General features: G+C 31.5%; 1 protein-coding gene across 1 annotated transcript in view; it reads right to left on the reverse strand.

Moving 5' to 3' along the window:
- Window positions 1–215: 215 nt before the first annotated feature.
- Window positions 216–23,170, reverse strand: part of dve (SATB1_N and homeodomain domain-containing protein dve) — a 103,223-nt gene continuing 80,268 nt past the window's right edge. Inside the window, exons 3-6 of the mRNA XM_077433184.1 lie at window positions 12,603–12,815; window positions 12,195–12,424; window positions 1,438–2,262; window positions 216–1,354 (exon numbers count right to left, since the gene is read on the reverse strand). Of these exons, the coding sequence (XP_077289310.1) occupies window positions 542–1,354; window positions 1,438–2,262; window positions 12,195–12,424; window positions 12,603–12,815 (2,081 nt within the window). The 3' untranslated portion in view covers window positions 216–541. The remainder of the gene's footprint in view (window positions 1,355–1,437; window positions 2,263–12,194; window positions 12,425–12,602; window positions 12,816–23,170) is intronic.

A 23,170-nucleotide genomic window follows, 5' to 3' on the forward strand; every position in this document is an offset into this window, starting at 1 on the left:
AAAGTTTATGCTACTATCTGAATGTAAATTTTATATATAATATGTATGTATGTACAATTTCCTTCACAAGGACTAGCTAACAAAATTCAACAGATTCATAAGCATATGAACACTTAAACCTAAAGCGCCTAAAACAGAAAACAAAAAAATTAATATCATACCATTGAGTTAAATAAGTAACAACAAGCGACAAGATCTTTGGTTTAATATATTTTGCACAATGTATTATATATTTTAAAATAAGTCTAAATGTACTTATTTCTAACAGTGACGAACAGATTGAATTCTACTTATATTTGATTCCAATTATAATATATGGATGTACGTACATATAATATATACTTACACATTAATTACGTATATTGACTAAAAACGTTCAAATTTGTTAACACCAATAAATAATTTTCAGATTACGTAAATTTTTTGACAGAATTTAAATCAAATATTTTAAATTGAAATCGGGACAGAAATTGACATCAAACACGTAAAGACGAGAGAGAGACTCGTAAGTTGAACAGAGTCAATTACATTTTTTTTTTCATTAATCTCGATCGCTCACGTGATATTGGGGTATAGAGCTGGGGGGTCCAGGTTCATACAGTGACATTTTCAGCCGTTTGCATTTTGCACGCCTGTTTTTGAACCAAAATTGAACGTTTTTAGATTCGAGCCGGGGAAACTTTTGTCGATATGGCATTCGGTTTAATTCTTCCGTGTATTTCAAAATCAAATTGTGAGACGGATGTGTGTTGAGCGAGAACCATTGCTCCAATCTTGGCACCTCCGTTACAGGATCGATGAACGTCCTGTTCCTCTTCCTACGCTCATCAGCAGCATTTGCCGCCAATGCCGATAAATTCAAACCACTAGAACCAGGAGGTGAGCTGGGCAAGTGTTGACCACCATGGGTCAACCCAGGAATGTAGTGACTCATGTACATTATGCTATGACTGAACATTGAATTTGGAACTAAGGGGAAACCAGCAGCGGATAGCCTTTCTAAATTAGCTCCCGGGGGACATCTGGGTACCAGTTGACCACTAGCCATAATATCGCTAGGACTAGGACTTCTGAAAGGTCTCATGCGTTGTCTGTTCATATCAGCAACCCTGCTAGGGTGCATAGTTTGAAGCGATTCTTCGCTGAGTCTTCTAGATTTAATTTCGTCTGTCCCTAGATCTTTTTCCACGTCTTCCCCTTCTTCTCCTTCAGTTAAGTTATTTTCACTTACGTTCTTACTATTATTGTTGTCCATGTTGTTATTGTTGTTGTTAATTGATGAGAAATGATTTGGTGACAGATCTTGTGGCTTAGACGCATCATCGCTTAATGGCTCTTGCTTTATATCGTCTATCTGAAATAAAAAAGCTATGATGAGTTTCTTATATTGATCTATAGGAATCATTAAGCTGATATGAATTAAGATTAATTAATCACCTTGGGTACATCTGGGGGCTTTGGAGAATCTCTTCGGCTGCTCTCTTGTTCCACTTCTTTCTTCGTAGTAATTAGTGATAAAGGAGCATCTGGAGTTTCAGGACGTTGATCCTCAGGTTGATTATTCATCATGTCATCGTCTTCAACATCAGAGCCCCCATTTGATAAATTATCTTCTGATATAATTGACATGGGATGTCCTCTGCCTGGACTGATAGAGAGTGGACTTTTGTACGAATAGTGCTCTGAAAGTCTATCGGAAGTTTCATGCGAAAGCATTATACTTCCATTTGGTGGACTGTGACTGCTACTATTATATCCATTGAGGGATAAATGACAAGATAATCCCCCTGGTCCAATATTTCTTAATTCGGCCCGCTTTTGGGCAGCCCTTGCGTTTTTGAACCAATACACGACATTATTAACGTCCAAAGGCTTTCTTCCCCTTCTAGATTCGAGATTGTTCAATTCTCTTACATAGTGCTGAATTTGCTGCCTGCTTGGATGTTGGTTATCTGCAAACCATTTTTGTAACTTGGGTAGTTCTAATTCAGGATCGAAACTAGTACGCATGCGAGTCTTTTGAGTTGGGTATTGACTCTGGACCGTCTGCAGAGCTGGGTGTACGTGATCTGGTATTGATGGAGGTCTTTCCATTTTGGTGATCGGCGATGGTTGTTGTCTTGGACTGTACTGAGGAGGTCGTGGGGTCACTTGAGCATTCCACCACTGATCAAACTTCCTCTTAATATCGTCGTTAGGTTCGTGGTAGCTATGTGGTCCAGGAGGCACCGATGACCCGCGGCATATTTGAGCTAAGGTCACCTGCAACAAAACACCAAAATAAATACTCAAATTGAGAGACAGATGTCGTGAGTGGGTATAATTGATAATTGCGGTCTCAGGTATCCTCTGGGCAGGGACAAGTTAATCCTAGTACGGGGAGGTATCAGGGATGAGAGGGGGTTGGTAAGCCGAAAACTTGGGCCCGGTGCGTTTGCGACCACTTCTGGCTTTTGTTTGCTCCTGGGCTTATTTACTCGCGGCTTATCTGAAAGTTAAGTCCGCGTGTTTTCACTGCTGGAGGAGTACTTTTGAGGTCGAATTGGGTATTTTTGGAATGTTGTACGCGGCGAATAATCCCCTCCCCTTCTCCCTTCTCCCATTATTATACATAATGCGATTTTCAACGTTTTCCTTAATACGGTCCTTTGCGGTCTCCCTTTAAGCACGAACGAATTAAATAAATCCAATTGCTCGTAACGAATTCGGACAAACTTAGTCGGAATCTATAGAGGCGAATAAAGATTTTTTCGAGCTTGCAAGTATTATCGTGAACTCAATAATAATGGATTGGTGGCTAATTTCGTAAACAGGATATACAGAACTTTATTTTTATAAAATATTATCAAAATTTAGCATAATTGTATATATGTGTACATAAATATATTGATGGAAATGATGTTATTTATAATCTATTATAAAAATACATACATACATATGTCATATATTTATTAAAACCATTAAGGAAACGGCCACAGTCTCCATTTTGCGAATTTCGCAGGAGAAAATCATATATTCGTAATTCAAATATCCGAAAAAAATATCTCGTTGGATATACAATATAATTTATTTTCATTCAACTCAACCTTAAGTTTTTTTTCAATAAGCGTAGGAATTTTCGTATGCCAAAGACTGTAGACGAATCGCTGTTTACGTTGCAATATAATAAACATACATATTTATGTATGTACATACATACATACATGTAAACACATACAATTAAAAATACTGAAATGAGACTTTTTCCCAAAAAAAACTTTTCAGAAATTTTGACCCATCAAATGCCAATAACTTCTAAGTTGTCTTCTTATTAAAATTAATTATTAATTACATATGTACATGTTTAAATATTTAAATAACCAAGTTTTTATACATGAAAGATTTTTTAGCAAAAGTAGAAAAAAATAATAGATTTCAAATGCATTTGAAATAAAAAGGAACGGGGACTGGGTCACTGGAAGAGATATGATTACTAGTCACCGGAGCCTGAGGGGGCCGTGTATTGTTCAAAGGTTGTAAATGCATTGTTAAAGGTTTTCCGAACAATGGATAGCACTGTGACTATCCTACCTCTAATGATTACTATATACGTATGTGTGTATACATATATATACATAGATAAAAACAAAGATAGATATAGTAAAATTTTTCCTGATTTGTTATGTGTTTTGGGAGATAATTAAATCAAAAAAAATAAGCAATAGTATACCTACAAGGGATTTACCATTTCCGGTCAACTTAAAATTTTTGAAGTTTCAGTTCGATAGGACTAACGGTGTTCAAAAAATTCCCAAATTACACAGAAATACATAACAACACACACACACACACACACACATTTTTTCTAGATCACGAAAACGTGATCAATGATCGATTCTGAGTTCGAATCAGTCAAAATCTCGAGTTCAAATTTTCACATGATGACAAAACATCATCTATTATTCCTACATACATATGTATGTAGATAAAGTAAAAATATATATTATTTTCAGTGATGTGGTATATTTCACGGTAGAGTAAGTTATTCTACGCGAGTTTGAGCATCGGCGGGAGGCAAATATTTATCAAATTTTAATCTCTATGTTTGCAACACATCCCCCATAATCATAATATATTACGCGCCTAATTCCTTTTGCGCAAGTTCCCGAGTCTCTTCTTATTTCATTTTTTTAATATAAACCGGCCTTGGTATCTCTCCGAGCGTTCAGCTCTAAGTAAATATATGTGTGTTAGCAGATTTCTTAAATTCGCTCCACAATAAATCTTAATTATGTACATACTTACATATACATACGCACATCTAGAAGGCCCCAGGTTACGCTTGATTTGACTGTATGTATATTATTATTATAAAAGCCGTTTTAAAGGTCAACGAAGTAAATCTAATGAACGCTCAACATGAGGGCATAACCCCCCACCCCAGCCCCTTCCAACTCTTTCGTTAGAGAAGAAAACGGTTGTCTTGCTAATGATTTTGATTTATTTTTATGTAAACAGTGGCTTACTTCAAAAAACACCTTTGATTTTTTTTTATAAAAGTTTATCGAGCTCATCATACAGCACTGGCTCGCGTGTAATTCGTTGAAGTGATACTGATGAGGAATGACATATTGCAGTCGTTCGATAAAAGAAAGATGATACCTTTTATCTTTCAATAAATTGACGACAAAAGTAACTCGTTCCGTAGAATTATAATAAAAATTTAATACGATTCCAATTTTGGATTTTTATGCAGCTTTAAATGATGAAAGATTGAAATAATTTCTTAGATATGCATTTCCTATACATTCGAGTATAATTTAAAAAAAAATCGGATGTGACCAACCCACGACTTTATCTATGTATTTGAGGAATATAAGAAGGATAAAAAACAAAATCCGATAATCAAACATACAAACAAGGTCACACATACCGGCTATGAGAGCATTTTCGAAACTTAAACAAGACGAAATTTCTACTTCCGGTTATCGGATTTTGTTTATTACTTAAAATCACTATAAATATGTATTAAGAAGATAAAAATAATTTAAACGCTGTTCAAAAAATCCCCAAAATACACAGACACACACACATTTTTTCTAGATCATGTAAACGTGTTCAGTGATCGATTTTGAGTTCGATTCAGTCAAAATATCGAGCTCAAATTTTCAAATAATCACAAAACTTCATATGTTGTTGCTACGTACACAGATAAAATGAAAATTGATTAAAGCAAACGATTGATTAAAGAAACAAAATATGAGAAATAGATAATATTTTGTTGAAGATCATGTCACTTGCAATAATTTGTATAAAATCCTGGCCCACATAATATCAATTGCACATTCTTATTAATATATACTGGAGAAAATTGGTACAAACTGTAAAAGCTGAATTAATAATCTAACAAAATTTGAATTACAACTAAGCTATAAATTAATATTTAAGTCTGATGTACATATGTATGTACATATATATGTATGTCACTGGAGTGAAAGCGTCACAAAACAGTATTTTCGTGTAATTTTTAACGGAAAATTCTACTTCAATCCGAAAGATTGGCATTTATGCTTCGTAATTAGACAGATAGCTGTGTTTGTACTAAAACCTAAATCTTTCCTCGGTAAGTAAGCGATGTTTGCTGACTTTAGATAAAGTGCTAGCCACGCTAATGAATTTATGGACGTAAAACTCTAACGCTTTTTTCACATTAATAAATTATACATATGTATATGAGCGAATTATTGCGAATGATGCCTTATAATTTTTTTATGAAAACCTCAATTAGACTTTTTTACGTAGTAATTAATAATAATTAATAATCCAACCATATAAGAATATTTTTGACAAATAAACTCTTAAAATTTATTAACAGCACAACATAGTATACCCATATACATACATATGTATGTATGTCAGCGGTTTCCACACTTTATGCTACTACGCCTCCCTAAAAAAAAATTTTTTTCCGCGCCTCCCTACCTTTTATTTTTTAATAGATATAATAATATAGACACGTTTTAAATAATAAACCTTTATTTAAAAATAAAATACTGAACTCTACAATAGACGGAATAATAAAAAGGTTTTGCTATAACATAAATTTATACTAACACGTATATTTATTTTTATATTAAATTACTAATTGAACTACATCTAACACTTCAAAAGTGAATGCGAAGGATGTTGTTGTTTATTGGCACAAAGTTTATCAAATCTTGGGGGCAATATGGAGAGTGCCACTCGTAACTCCTTTTCGACTATTAACCCGGCTCGATATTTGGTTTTCATTGCAGCTAGTGCCAAAAAGCCCGTTTCGCATAAATAAGACGTTACAAACGGTAGCAGCACTTGCATTTCTTTGCAATACAAGGATTCATACTCTCCACTAAGATTCATCCAAAATTTAATTATGGTTTCATTTTGAAACTTTTGTTTTAGTGAGCTATCGCATGATAATTCTATCAATTTTTATTTTTCGATGGCTGTCAGCTTGAATTCGTCTTCTTCATTGTAGTTAAATGGATCCTGTATCCACAAAAACTTTGATAAATCAAGGTCTTTGAAATAATTGAAAAAATGCAGCACTAAAACATCCAAGTGGTCGGTAAAAATATTTTTACTTGCTTCAATATTGGCTGTGGCCCAAAAATATTTGGAAAGTGAAAACCTATCCAACTCATTCTTTTGTAAATTTGATTTCCATAACTTCAATTTTTTAATGAAAGCTTTTACTTTGTCTTTTTGAACAAGTGGGTGTATTTGTGATCCCTGCATTGATTTATTTAAACCGCTCAATTTTACAAAAATTTCAACCAAATAGGCAAGTTTAACAATAAAATTATCGTTCGTCCACAAATGTGCCTCTTCAAGTTGGTTTTCTTCAAGAAAGGTTGCTATTTCTTCTTTGAGTTCAAACACCCTTTAGAATCATTTTTGCACGAGATAGCCAGCGAACTTCACAATAATACAAAAGTGAGGTATAATTGGCTTCCATATCAGCACACAGCTTTGCTCTCAAAGGACTATTCTTAATGTAGTTTAAAATTTTTATAACTTTTGTAAAAATGCTGTTCAGTTCCTCGCTCATATTGTTTGACAATAGAACTGTTCTGAGAATCATACAGTGCGTCCAGATAGCATGTGGTGCTTTCTTTTTGACCAATGCTTTAAGACCTGCTTTGTGTCGGGACATTGAGTGAGCTCCGTCGGTACACAGTCCAACGCAATTATTCCACTTTATGTCGTTTTCTTCAAAAAAAACTGTCTATTATATTAAAAATTTCAATGGATGTGGTCTTCCCAAGAATGGGTTTGCAAAATAATATATCTTCTAATATATTATTATCCGCGACATATCGAACATATGCAATTAAATAGTCATCTTTAGCTAAAACAGAGCGTTTGCAAAGGCGCAATTTTTAAAATCTTCTTCTCCGGATAATTTTTTATGTACATATATATAAAAATGAAAGAAAAATAAAAATAAACTTTCATGCATTGAATTTTTACTGTTAAGCTACGATATGAAGTTTTATTTATTTGTAGATATAATGGTATGAAAATTATTACTTTATCTACATATGTACGTAGTAACAATAGATGAAGTTTTGTTTTTTTATTAAAGAGTTTTGGCGCCTCCCCTGGCAATAGTCCGCGCCTCCCAGTTTGGAAACCGCCGATGTATGTACATATATTGTTGTTACTATAAAGTATACGTATTTTATATATATTTTTTTGATTTTTAAATGCTTTTTATTATTACGAAATTATGTTAACAATACATCTAATATCTATTTTAATAGCTACTGATCTACTGATCATTTTCTATTTTACAATTTAATATATAGTAGTTATGTAACAGATGTTAAAATTATTGGCGAAAGTCAATTCTATAAAACTTAACCAATACTCAATTGGATACATACATAGATTAATTAGTGTATGAATGTTACATTGAAATACATATCCACTATTGTTATTTATTGATTTAAAAATATTTGGGAGAGGCGGCATAGCTGATGGAGAACGTGTTATTAAAATAACTATTTTAATAACAGCAAATATATATAGATATACATATGTTAATATATTATTTATTATAATACATATACGCAATGAATTGCAGTTTATTTTACAAGAAAAGCGTTTGTTTTTAAGTTGAGTTTTTATAAAGTATTTCTTATGAGTAGGTTTAATTTTATAAATGGAAATGTTCGTTTACACGTTGGCAAGTCCTCTAATTTCTTATCTATTTGATAATAGATAGGTAACTACCTGACGCCTTATTCATGTCGCTTTAATAAATCTGCCTGCGCATTATAATTGCTCACCGCAATTCATTATCTCGCCAGTAAATCACTAAAGATTAACGTCGCCAACGTCTAGTTTTTAATTTCATAACAAGACCGCATCATGTCATAAGTCACACTCAATTTAATATGATCGTTTGAGATTTTTAGCCGATATCTGAATGTGAATCGGAAATAGCTTCGAGACATGGTACATGAGATTTCAGCAATTAAATGGAATCGGAAACTAATGAACGTTGGCTGAATTAGAAACTAATGAATGTGGTACTTTGGTTGGAAGATCTTTTGATTAAATATGTAGATCAGCAGCTTCCAACCATTTTTGTATTCCTCATGTTTTCAGATTTTCAGAAAAAGTTTCTGGCAAAGCGGTGACTTTGAATTTTCGTTCATCAGTCAAAATAAATCATTGTCGATGTTTTTATTTTTTATGTTACGTTTCATTGATACGACGCAAGTTTCCCACTAGGCCCTTTGTGTGAAATTTGTAATTCGCATTTTTCGCTCCGGCCTAATGTATTATAAATTTAGACAATAATTTCTCTGGAAAGATGATCGCAAATAAATTCTCTAAGAGATAATATTATTCAAATATAAGCTGTATGTCGAACGAGGGAGTGGAAGTGGGAGTGTTGAGAAAGGAAGGGGGTGTTTTACATCCACGTGAACTCCCATTATTTATTAGTATAATGAATGGATATATATTCTCAAAGGCCAATTGTAACCAATTTTCGATCTTGAGGAAACATTTAGCATTTAATATTATACAGAGAACATATACACTTAATCATACATATGTATGTAGAATGTACATATAGCCCTTTTTCATTCGCGTCTTATTTCTAGTACAAATTGGCTACGGGAATCAGTGTTTCTTAAATGTGGAATTTGATTGTATATATTTATATGTATGTATATATATATATATATATATATATATATATATATATATATATATATATATATATATATATATATATGTATATGTATATGTATACATCGAAGCTAATAAATAGGCGACAAATTTATTTAATGCTTGTTATGTTATGTGATAGGATACAAAGGTGTTAATATATAAAGTACATATATATATTGTATATATATATTTTTTTAATATTTTATATATCAATATAATCTGGTTGATTCTAGTAGCACCACCTTTTTAACCCTTTAAGTGGGATGTAAAGAAGCGGGTTTGGCCTTTTATACCCCATCTCTTCATCCTCCACCGTTCTTCATTCTTAGAACACCCTTCGCTTTCTCCCAGATTGGCGGGGCACATCACAGCGCTAACCTCGCTTTTAATAAGATTATAAAGCATTATTTCATAGTATTAATAAGATCAAAAGCGCTCGTACATCTAAAACTCCTTTTAACCCGAACGGCAGTACCTCCCCCCCCCCCCAACTCATCTTTACGTAGACTTCTTATTCTTAACAGAGTTCACCAATCGGTGACATCGTTATAACGATATTTATATAAATAATAATGTCGATATGCCACGAAAAATATTTGATTTATTATAAAGTATCACTCTAATTTTAATTAGGCTGGGTGTATTGGATACTGCATTATAAATCTAGCATCAATACACGCTGCCAAAGATTTTTTTTTGATCATCTTTTTTTTTAAATTTAATCAAAATAAATAAATTTAATTTCAGTTTTAACATTATGTCTGCGATAAAAATGAGGTACAGACTTTGCGAAATGCATGTGTAAATTCATCCATATATGTATGTATGTAAAAATGTACATATTACGCTGCGTAAATCAACCCTTTGTTCGAGTTTTAATCTAGAAATCGTTTATTTTCAACCCAAATACGTACATATATTATTTACTAAAAGCAAACAAAATCGCTTTATTTGAATTTTCCTGTTGTTTGCTAATGAATTGGGTTTGCCTTTGACAATGATCTATTGGTACTCAAGAGCAAAAATTATATATATATATATATATATGTAAGTACGTATGTATGTATGAATGTACATAATATATTATTTTAGTATTTATAATTTAATGCCATAATAAGTATTATAGTACACATATATAAGTAATTATAAATACTAAAACAATAGTAAAAGTGATTTTTTATAAAATTACGGTTATTATTGTTTAAAAATATATGGGCTTATTTCTAAATAATTCTAATATAATTATCTCAGCAAATAAAATGTCAAATAAGGAAACACTTTTTTCATAATTAAATTCCATACAAACAGATTAAGCCTCATTGCATAGAGCTTTCTCGCCCACTGCATTTTTATTATCGAATCAACACGGTACTTCTTCCAAACTCTTGCATAATAACACCAATTGAATTATTTCATTGGTAAACATACTAAGTATATACATAAGTATAACAATTATAGTTATTTTTCATGCACATTTGAATTTAATTTTAAAAATTAGTACAATTTTGAAGCATACTGTATCGTCACTTAAGCCAATGGAAAATCCTTAAGCGAAGGGACGCACTCCCTTTAGGGTTGATTTATTTACACGCCTATTAATAAAGATAACAAATGGCACTTAATAAAATGTAGATTATATGTATTTTATATTGATTTAGTACTTGTACCGCGTGAAGTTTTGTATGGATTTATTTTATTTTATTTCAACCTATGATATTTATAAATAACACACACATGTATATATATATATATATATATATATATATATATATATATACATGTACGTATATGTATATTAATATATTATATGGAAATCGAATAATGTTTGAACAATTTTGATAACAAAAAATTTAATAATGGCAGCAATCGATTCAACGGTGTAGATTGTAGAAGACCGCATCAATTCGTAGTCAGACAAGAACGACAAGCATAAGCCGGGAAAACAATGAGCTACCCACTAATAAGGGTTAAATATTATAACGTAAGCGAGGGGGTGAATGCAGACGGGTATAACCCACCCCTTTTTAGTCTAATAATATTTCTTGGAACAAATGCAACCCCACGTAGTTCACTCGTCTCGTGAAAATCGCGTTACCTTTGTGAGAACGCCAACATGTTTTATATATATATATATATATATATATATATATATATATATATATATATATATATATATATATATATATATATATATATATATATATATATATATATATATATATATATATGTATGTATATACATAATATGATACACAATTCGGATGAGTCACGAATTTAAGATACCCAATATATGTATAATGATTATAATCCTACCAACAGGGCAGTCTTATGATTTTTTTAAATAATGATGCAAGTGAATATGTACATCGATCGTATGTTAATCGATTTAACTGCAAATTTGTCGATAATTTCTGGTTTATTAAATTTATGTAATTTAAGCGCAAATATGTAAAAGTTTAATTTAATAAATAATGAAATTGAAAATTTATAAAACGAACATGCAAAGTAATATTTTTATGTTCGCCTACAATTAAATTTACACTCGTATTGATATTGAGCTCGTACTGATTAAGAGACTTACAAATTAACGTGAAAAAGGATTAAGATGCTCCTACGATATTTGAAATTTGACAAAACTCAATTAGGGCGAATTTGAAAAGGCGATATAACAATTTGAACTCAGATAAATAAGTTTGGATCACGATTGACGTAGGTAAATATATGTACATATGGATGTGCTGTGCAGATGAGAACAAAACAGACATATGTATGTAACATAACTTTATATGTACATTTGTTAAGAAAATCGAAGGAAGGATGGATAAAAGCGAGTTGATTCATAACTTATCCGATGTATGTATGTATGTACATACATACTCGTACATATGTATATAAGTGGCTTAGTAAGAAGATAATACGTTCGTTACGATAACTTATAATGACGTAAACTTTAGCAACACAACAATTCGAATAAACACAATGCGTACCTCGTCTAGGGGACAGCCGGTAGACAGGAGCAACCCATGACTCTGCACCAGAAATAATCTGAGGAGTTTGTCTTTGATTTCTTGCAAGTGAGATGTCCTCGGACGCAGCACTTGTATTCTGAGTGTTGCAACTGTTGTCAATTCACCCAAAATTTCGCCGACTGTAGTTAGGGGCCCATCTGATATACGGTCGAAAGTGAGTGGCTTCCAATTCTTGATGACAACCGATCCTATAAAATATTAAAAGTTTTACTATTGAAATATGAACTTAGGACAATTAATTTTATATTGATGTTATTAGTGTCTGTCTATATTTATATTAATATTTATTTTTAATTTATACCAGGAAGGCATAACTAATTTGAAAACCCAAATTATAAATAAAATTAGAGCTATTTATACTCTTACCTTTAGCAGCAGCAGCACAATCGTGTGGATATCCAAGTCTCAGAAGAGCTGCAGCTACCAATTCTCGAAAAGCAGTGGCTGCTGGAATTATTACGTAGCTATCGGCTTCTACGGACGGTCTGCGGCCAGAGATCGGGCCATTGTAACTGTTGTTGCAAAGTCCTTCGAGTGCAGAAACCCCTTCTACGATACAATGTACTGGCAAAGATTTTGCTGTAAAAATCAAAGAAAAAAAAACACCGTCATTATTTCTAAAAACAAAAGCGCTCTTTGGCGTTCCGATAATGAGCTTAAATTAATTCGGCAATATTAAAATTATATTCTAAATGGAAAAAAAATCTCCATTAAAAAGAAGTTTCGCGTGGAAATAGCGCCAGCGGAAATAAATCGAATCGGCTTAGTTACGTTAATTAAAAATAATAAAAGCGCTACTCAAACGGTGAGTCGTTTTCTCGTTGCCTAAATGAGAATGCAACAAGCAAATAATAATGCATTCACAAAGAAACCCTTTGTGGGACGCCTATATAACATTGTATGTTTAGCGGAGAGCTTTCTCAAAAAGCTACTGAGAAGCTTTTCAAGACGCTCAATTTCTGTTAAGAGAAATCTCCACCTTTCAAAAGAAAAAAAAAGTAAAAATAATCATCTTTGTTTTGTGTTGCAAGATTGAGATAATAAAAAGAAGGATTCTTTGGAACAAATTTTCATTAATTTAATTTTATAACTATAGGTACTATACCATAATGTTAATAATGTTGATAGTAACAATATGAATAAGCCATTCATATAAGTCAAAAATGATTCTAGGACATTTCATCGCGGGGACAATTCACTGGCAGATTTCATGCAACTATTTTTTAATTATACTATACAGCAATACAAATTTAGACCCCTCGTATATACACACATATATATGTGTAAATTCGAGCATCAAAGTCCTCAACATGAGGCCAACACCTCCCCCCCCCCCACAACGAGTACAGTCTGTGAGACCCTTTCGTCGGAGAACGAGACGGCTGTCCAGAAGACGGCTGACAAGAACAAACGCATATTACTGCTCTATACCAAAACCCACACTCTACATACTGTAAGTACAAAATAAACAACAGCATGCATGAACACACAATACGTATATATGTATGTATGTACATAGTCAGCAGCATAGCTCGGTCGTTATGCTTCTGCCTAGCACCGAGAGGCGCCGGGTTCAATCCCATGAGCTGACCTCGATTGAAAATAATTTTTCCGAGTATATCTGTAGTGCTGCTGGTCAGACCTGGGTATTTTTGACTCCAGGTCGATCGTTTCATATCAGAGTTTGCCAATTTTCTCTGATTTCATTGTTTAAACGGTTCCCGATTAAAATTGGCTAAAATCCTCACTACCTACTATATATGTCACCACTATTTGAGTATGATTAATGTAAAATAAAATGTATGTACAACTCATAGATGTCTCGTTAATTTTCATTGTCGAGTTTTCATTGTCTCACAATTCAGCGACTTGTATAATAAAAATTCTGTATTATTTGTAATTGGCCAGGAAGGCGCATTGGGGTTTACCTGTAAGGCCTTCCTGGTATAAAATGTAAATATATAAATAAATATACACACACACACACACATATATATATATATATATATATATATATATATATATATATATATATATATATATATATATATATATATATATATATATATATATATATATATATATATATATATATATATATATATATATATATACATATATATATATATATATATATATATATATATATATATATATATATATATATATATATATATATATAATATAATAAATGTTTGTGTGATATCATTATAATGTGGAGGGGTATTGGTGAGTGGTTAGGGGGTGGCGGTCGGCATTTTAATTAAGCGTCCGGTTTTCTTGGCGATATACCGGTCGCGGGAGTCGTAAATCCCGAAACTTTGGCAGTGGCCGAGGCCATAGTCGCCGGGACAAACTTAACACCTCGGGTTTAATATCGGCCGTGGATTAGATGGGCTTAAGGCGACCGCCCCAGCGGTCAGCTGCCCCCCTTAGCTCCTAACCCCCATCCAAAACACGGAACCCTTATCTCACCTGCCCTAGCGAAACCTGATTTTTAAATCTTTCATTATTTAAATAATGAATATTTCAATTGATATCTTTGTGGAATACAAAAAGCACCTTTTGACTCCAGATCAACTTTGCATGAAATTGATACAAATACATGGAGCTAATGGCTCAGACAAAATGTTCATATGTTTTAATACATACATGCATACATATATGTTTGTGTGGATAATTTTTTTCCAAATTTTTCAAATAGCAGTAGAACTTTTAAGGATACCCAAAGTTCCAAAAAAATAATAATAAAAATAAAAATACTTAAAAATGCATTACAAATATGTTAATTTTAATTGACGTCCATTTGTAAGAATTCGAAAGATTTCGGTTGTTTTACATGTATTTATTTATTTATATATTTTTCCATATCGGATATGTCTGTACATTTTCTTCACATTTACGTCAATGGGCCTAATGGAAAACTTTCGTCATATCAAGGGAACGTCAAATAAAAAAAATCATTGATTTTAAAGAATGTCCTCTGCTTTTAGAAGCAGAGGACATTCTTTACCACAAATTCTACTTTTTCGAAATTTTTGTCGAGGTAAATAGATTGATTAGTCAATCTATTTACCTCGACAAAAATTTCGAAAAAGTAGGTTTTTTCCATATGTATGTATGTATGTAAAAATTGAATTTTTTTACTCGAAATAATTCCCGAAGATTTCATAACATGCAAAAAGTTTTCATAGGCGGCGGCGCTGCTTTGTGGTGGTTTCTATAGTAATAAATTATTAATGAAAAATATATATATATAAGTTTTAAAATTTTTATTTATATTTAATATATCGAGAACAAAACATTTTACCTTTCTCCATGAAATATTTGTATGCAGATTGGGGTGCTATTTAAAGGTTCAGAAACAGAAAACAATTTGAAAAAATTTGGTTGCACACCCTATACTTACATACGTACATATATGTACTGTTTTTTTCAATTTTATTTTAATGACTATCCACACATGTGTTAATAAACAGTGAATTTTGAAATTTTCAAATAGCCCAAGTAAGAAATACGATTTGTGGAATGAGGAATTTATAATAAATAATAAAATAAAAATAGATTGCGAAAGTTATAAATTTGATGAACTATTCTCGGTTTTTTATAACTCTAGTTTATAGATGACATCAATTAAAATTTTACAATTAATTATTTTGTTTTGATATTTATTCATACATATATAAACTCGTAAGTTCATTATTTGAAATAATTGTACATATGTATGTACATATATTGTATATGAACATATGTAGGTATGTATATTTTACTCAAAAAACTTAACGAATCATTAAATAATTTATAGGCATTGCTCATATCTTTACAATGTTGATATTATAAATTTACATACGTATGTATGTACCCTATATATACATACATATTGTATATATATATATATATATATATATATATATATATATATATATATATATATATATATATAAATATGTACATATGTATTTCTACACGCTTTTAAATAAATGTACATCGGCGACGGTAGCCGTCGGCAAAGGGTTGCCAACGAGCACCGGGGGGAAATTCGCTTAATCCAGAAGCGGTCCACTTTCAAATATTCAAATGCTCCAACTCTTATGGTGGCCTCAAGTCCGGGTCCGGTCAGGGGACACCTTAATGCCCGGGACATATTCATGGAGGCTTTAGCGCGTATTAGCCGCCGGAGACATTGAAAATCTATTCATCTCTTGCCGCGTATACACTGTACGTGTGTGTAAAGGTAAGCGAGCTAGGGTGAGAGGTCCCGTTTAAGGACATATTGTAATTATATTACATGGTGGGTGATTAAATATTGCGACCAGTTTAAGGTACGTCCCCGTCCGGGGTCCAGCAGGTTAACAATAGTTTCTAAACCTCCTCACTGACCGACCGCCCCCTCCCTACATCCCACTTTTCCGGGAAACCCGATTTAATTTGGCCGCGCGAGTTACCCGACGTATATTGTTTTGTTTCCCATAGTATTTGGGAGATATTCATCCGTATTTTGTTTTATTCGTTTGGAAATATCGTATAATATTTATTTGGCCGGAGGGAAATATGGAAATTTTTGATTTTTCACAAAAAACCTAATAGAGAACGCGTCGAATGTGTTTTTTTTTGTCAGAATTAATCAATTGAATGTAGCCAAAGGACATTTTTTTTTAAATCAATGCTTTTTTATTATTAATAATTTATTTTTAATGTGTCACCGTGAACAAAATAAAATCATACAAAGGGAAAGAAATAAAAAATAAAACAAACATATAATAGCGAAGAGAAATATAACCATAATAACAATATAAATAATAAAAAAATACATACATAATTAATTGCAAGGATATTTTGTAATTGCGTCTGGTTCTTATATAATATATCTATGTATAATTACATATGTACATTGGTGATGGCTATTGGTGCAAGACATTCCGTGCTATGTATTTGATTATTTGATATTTTTACTTGTATTATATTGATTATAATATTGATATTTATATTGATTATTTTTCATCTCGATATCTGGACCCAATAGTATAATATAAAATATATATATATATATATATATATATATATATATATATATATATATATATATATATACATATATATATATATATATACATATATATATATATATATATATATATATATATATATATATATATATATATATATATATATATATATATGAATATATATATATATATATATATATATATATATATATATATATATATATATATATATATATATATATATATATATATATATATATATATATGTATACATATATAATGATTATTTTACTTATATTATTATAGATTATTTGATATTTTTACTATAGCTGTTTTGTTTACTTGTTATAATGATATGTTTTTTATAAATATGTATAATTGTATGTATTGCCTGTGTATATATTTTTATTTTGTTTTGTCTTCCTCCTGACTCCTGTAATGCTATAATGGTTCAAACTTAACCTTAAATAAATATAAAATATTTACACAATAATAAGTATATCTCCATACTATTGCTGTTCTTCGTAAAAGATTTAAAATAAGAAACTTATACCTAATAATTGAATTATGCGCAATAAATGAGATCGTTATATTTATAATGTACATACATATGTATGTATATGTAGGTATAGAAAATGTTATAAGGCGTAGTGCAATTGCTCCGCCTTCTACCCTTCCTACCTCAGTCTTCTGCACACGTCGCTACAACACTCGCTAATACGATTTAATTTTATGCCGGATTTACGATAAGATTTTGCCGAGCACTTGAGATTTGCTCTCGCCTTTGTGAAGTCCCGCCCGCTATGCCGTATCCAGCGTAGAGGCGTAGCCCCGCAGTATGTAAATTCCATTCACTCTTGCACACTTGGCACATTTTAATCCGACACATGTATAAAAGCCTATTATATACAAAATATCAATCGGTTCATTATATTTAAATTTCACTTCAATATGTTTAAATTTCATACGATGTTTGAAATGTTTGAATGAGGCCTAACGTAAGCCGTTGTTGAAATGTGCACTAAAATAATGATATTGGTATTTTTCATTGCATTGCAGTGAAATAAAAAATTAATAACGCATTTCCTCTCAATTTTACTAACTCATTCCAACTGTTTTAAATTTACCATTATGAACAACGTCAGAGTGGTTCAAAGTAAAATGCAAAAATATGCACGGTATTAACTCTGCGCGCCCTCTTTGAAAGTTTCTCGTGATCCGGTCTTAACAATTCCTCTTCTATATTATGATCTTCATTGTAAATACGAGAGCAGGGGTTACGACATGTTAAACAGTATAGTTGGCACATACACACTCATACACCCTTCTGATTCCAGAGCTGCCAGCGAGACTTTGACGGGGTTTGTATAATACTTTACGTACGTAAAGCTCACGGTACAGCTAGATATATAAATGTAGACTTCAGCTTAATTCTTGTTAGTCCAAAGTTTTAATTCACACTACTTATAGCATAGTTAAAGAGAGAATGCCAGAGGGTGAAAGAGAGAGATGTTGTGTTGCACGCTTTTGAAAACTTCAAGACACGTTACATGTATCATCACTTATGAGAAAATTGCCTACCAACATGAGTGCTGCTCAAAAATCATAACATGATTAACTTACTTTAGTATAAATATTTAACTAAAAATTATTTGTTGAATTTAAGTCGTATGTACATATGTACTTGGTAAGTCAAATTTAGAACAATTTGTCTGAAATCGTCTAATAATTATAATACTACAAATGCTTGTCTGATATACATATGTACATGTACATACATATATAGGTATGTACATATTTACATATTTGAGTATTCACCACTTAATTTTTTCTATTACTACTCACTCACTTCACTATTAAAATAAATTTGGGAGTGACCAACCCATGTCTTTATCTACATACATATGTACAAACACACACACACAATTTTTTTGTAAATCAGGAAAACGTGATCAGTGATCGATTATGAGTTCAAATCAGTCGAAATCTCGTGTTCGAACCACAAAACTTCATCTATTGTTCCTATGTATGTATATAGACAAAGTAATATCTATACATAAATATTTCCACCATTGTCCAATATCACCAATAATATAAGTATATGTATGTACATACTAGGGTTTCTGTATTCCCGGACTTTTTCAATTCCTGGGATACGGGACGGAACCCGGGTTCATTCCCGGGATTCCCGGGATCCCGGGACACGTGTAAAAAACATTTTTTATTAATAAAAAAATATCTAATTACAAAATATAAAAAAGTAAACAATACATAATATATCTATTAACTGGAAAATGTAATTATAAAAGTAAACTTATTTAAAGTTGCTTCTTAAGAATACTAAAATATTTAAATGAGAATCCGAAAGCCTATTTCTAGTTTTGAACAAAAATTTCCAGCAATGGAAAAAACTCTTTCAGTTTCAGTCGAAGTTGAGAATATTTTAAGATTCTTTTTGAATTTGATTTATTATTTCCCTTCGTGCAGTCATAAAAATGTTGTATATTTTCAAGATTTTTTTTAATCCAGTTCCCGGGGCTCGGGACAACAAAAATTCCGTGAATTCCCGGGAATTTTTGTCCTAGGCCGACCCGGGTCATAAACCCTAGTACATATGTACATGTTAAATCAATTATACAAGTTTCAATAACGGGTAAACATAATACAAATACAATTGATTCACATGGAAAATATAATTTTGTGCATTGTCATGCAATATTTCTATAGATGTCCCTTTAACTATAGTGAGATAAATTTGTATTTGATGTAATTAATAATATATTATAATTATATGTATTATGCGAATTTCTTAATGTGTTTTATCTACCTACATATATATGTACATGTGTATGAATAATACAATATGTACATACAGTGTATTTTAGATTATCCGGTCACGGATTATCCGGTTTGCGGATTATCCGTGCTTGAAAAATATTAATAATTTTTTTTAAATTAATTTTATTTTTTTCTTATTTGATTATGAGACGCACCGATTGATTGCGACTGTAAACATGCGTGTTATATGAAACAAATGATGTCACACAAAAATGTTTTTCTTCCCTTATTAAATATCTCTTACTATTGCGTTAATTCTTTCAGTCGCTTTTGATCTGCGAAGAAGTAACAAGTGCGTGTATTCAGAGCAGATTTTTTCGTAACAAACGTATGTTTAATTATTTTCAATTGCTGATGAATTCTGCATGGATTTTCGAGAAAATTTGCAACCCGATCAAATCTATAATGCAGATGAAACAGGCCTGTACTGGAAGTGCTTGCCAACAAAAACGCTGACTTCAATTAGAGAAAAGTCCGCTCCTGGACATAAATCGTCCTAGAAAAGGATAACTGTGTTGCGGAAACGCATCAGGAACTCATGAAATAAAATTTTGATGATTGAGAGAGCAAAGAAACCTCGATCTTTTAATGGAACAGAAATGAAAATTCTTCCTGTCGATTATTATAGTCAGAAAGGGGCATGGATGGACAGGGAGATTTTTATTGAGAGAGAAAGCATTATTGTTATTAGATAATGCTCATTCTCATCCGAACGAAAGCATATTGAAAACAAACAATGGACTTATGGCTACTAAATTTTTGCTACCTAATGTGACATCATCAATGAAACGTCTTTATCGTTAAAGTCTTCTGAAAACTCTTGTTGAGGAAGTTGACAACCTGATCAATATCTGGAAAAAAATGACGGTATTGGATGCTATACACGGAATAACACAATCTTGGTCAAAAGTAAAGCCAGTAACACTTGTTCGATCATGGAGAAAGATTCTTCCTGACATGGAAGCAGATTTAGTGGATTCTGAAGAGAATGAAGCAAATGATTTATCTGAAATATGTGGATTATTGGAAAATTAAAAATGTTTGCAAACGTGGGTAAGGAAAACATCGAAGAGTGGCTCAATCATGATTTAAGTGATCCAGGTTTTAAACGCATGGATGATGCTGATATCGTTTATTTTGTTTCTCAAGAGAAAGACAATGAGAGTGGCACTACAAGTGTAGAAGATACCAGTGGTTACATTAGTCAAACAGTACAACAATAGTACTACATAACTACTAACGACCACTTATCTGCTTAAACATGAGCGTTTTTCTTAAAAAATAATGAGTATAAAAATTATGAAATAAAAATTTGTGTTGTAAATATGATATTATATTCGAAACCAAGTCAAAATTTGAAGATTCGGATTATCCGTGTTTTTCAATTATCCGTGACCTTCCTCCCCCAGCATAAGCCCGGATAATCGAGAGTGTACTGTACATACATACATATATGTATGTATATAAATTAAATAATATTGAATGTGCAACCCAATAATGCTAATTGTATAAAACATGCAATGATCGCATGTCGTTGCGGATTAATCGACGATGGATATTTTAACTGGATTTATCAGAGTTTTCCGAGTAGGAAATATCGCACACAATAAACTGCCTACATTATACTGAGTTAATATGCCAAAATGATTCGTTTTTAGGAACCTCATCATATAAGATGTTTCAAGATTAGCCTGCAAAACGAAATATCCCACGCACTTCTTCATTCACAATGATACACCCTTGAGCCCAACAAGTTCAACCCTGAGAGTATTTCATTCTGAAGTACATTCACATATTCCATATTTCCTCTAGCATACAAGCACTTGAAAATAAATACGGATTTAAAAACATTATTATATCGATGAGGGCTTTGAATCGAAAACAAAAATCTATAATGTATTTTTATCCTCTGGCTTTCCTCATCGAGTATTAATCATATATATTATCGTTTGTCTTAATTTATCGGCATTTAAAGGTAAGTGTTCAATATATATCAAATATGTATGTATATGTGTATATTTATTTTAATGGAAAACTGAATAAATTTCTGAGATTAAGTAACTAGTGGATGCAAGAAACGATGTTTGAGGCACATTGATAATAGACTGAAGACGTGTCGATACTGGTTTTTGAGGTGCGTGCAAAAATTTTCTGACTTACTTTATCTACATACATATGTATGTATGTATGTACCTAGTAATGCTTATCGATATGAAATTTTTTTTTTTCAAATTTGGACCGAAAGTGGTATCTCCCCTTATATGTACATATGTATGTAGGTATCCTCTTATTTGTATTCAAATATCTCATAAGCCACTCAACAAATTTGATTGATTGTTTTATATGTAATAAGTATATTAAATTACGTAAGCCAGTATTTTTGAAATATTTTAACCTAAGTCGGAAGTAGCACTTTTACTCCAGAGAATCGAGCTTTTTTTATATTTTTCTATGAAACCTTTATATCTAGAAGTAAACTTCTAGTTTAATCCCAAGTAATATATAAAATTGAGTGAATGTCCGTCAATCGAAAGTGGTAGTTAACTATTATATACTATTTTTTCGAACCTTTAAATAAGAGTTCTCTTCACAAAAAGTTCCAGTATAATCCTTGTATTAATGTCATGTAAATAAAAAAAATAACAAATATGATTAACCGGAAGTGGGAGTTTTTCCTCTAGTAAAAGTCAAAAATGTTATGACCATAAACTTTTTTCCACACTACTGAACGTATAGAGCTGAAAATCTATATTTGTATTGTTAATGTACTAACATAGAGTTGATAAGGTTTTGGTAAGTATTCGTAAGCCAGAAGTACATATGTATAATAGCATTTTTTTTAAAACAATATTTCATTACTTAATTTTGATCTTTTATTTATTTCAATCTTTTTGATATATTAATACTTATAATATTTATGGTGACATTAAGTATTAAAAAAATTAGAACAAAATCCGACAACCAGAAGTGGAAATTTTATCTTGTGTGAGTTTCCCCATATTTGAGCTCAAACTTGTATCGAAAATGTTCTCATAGCCGATATGCGTGTCATTGTCGAATTTTGTTTTTTTATAATTCTTTTATATTCTT

The sequence above is a fragment of the Arctopsyche grandis genome, chromosome 1 (assembly GCF_051622035.1).
Source record: "Arctopsyche grandis isolate Sample6627 chromosome 1, ASM5162203v2, whole genome shotgun sequence".
Taxonomy (NCBI): domain Eukaryota; kingdom Metazoa; phylum Arthropoda; class Insecta; order Trichoptera; family Hydropsychidae; genus Arctopsyche; species Arctopsyche grandis.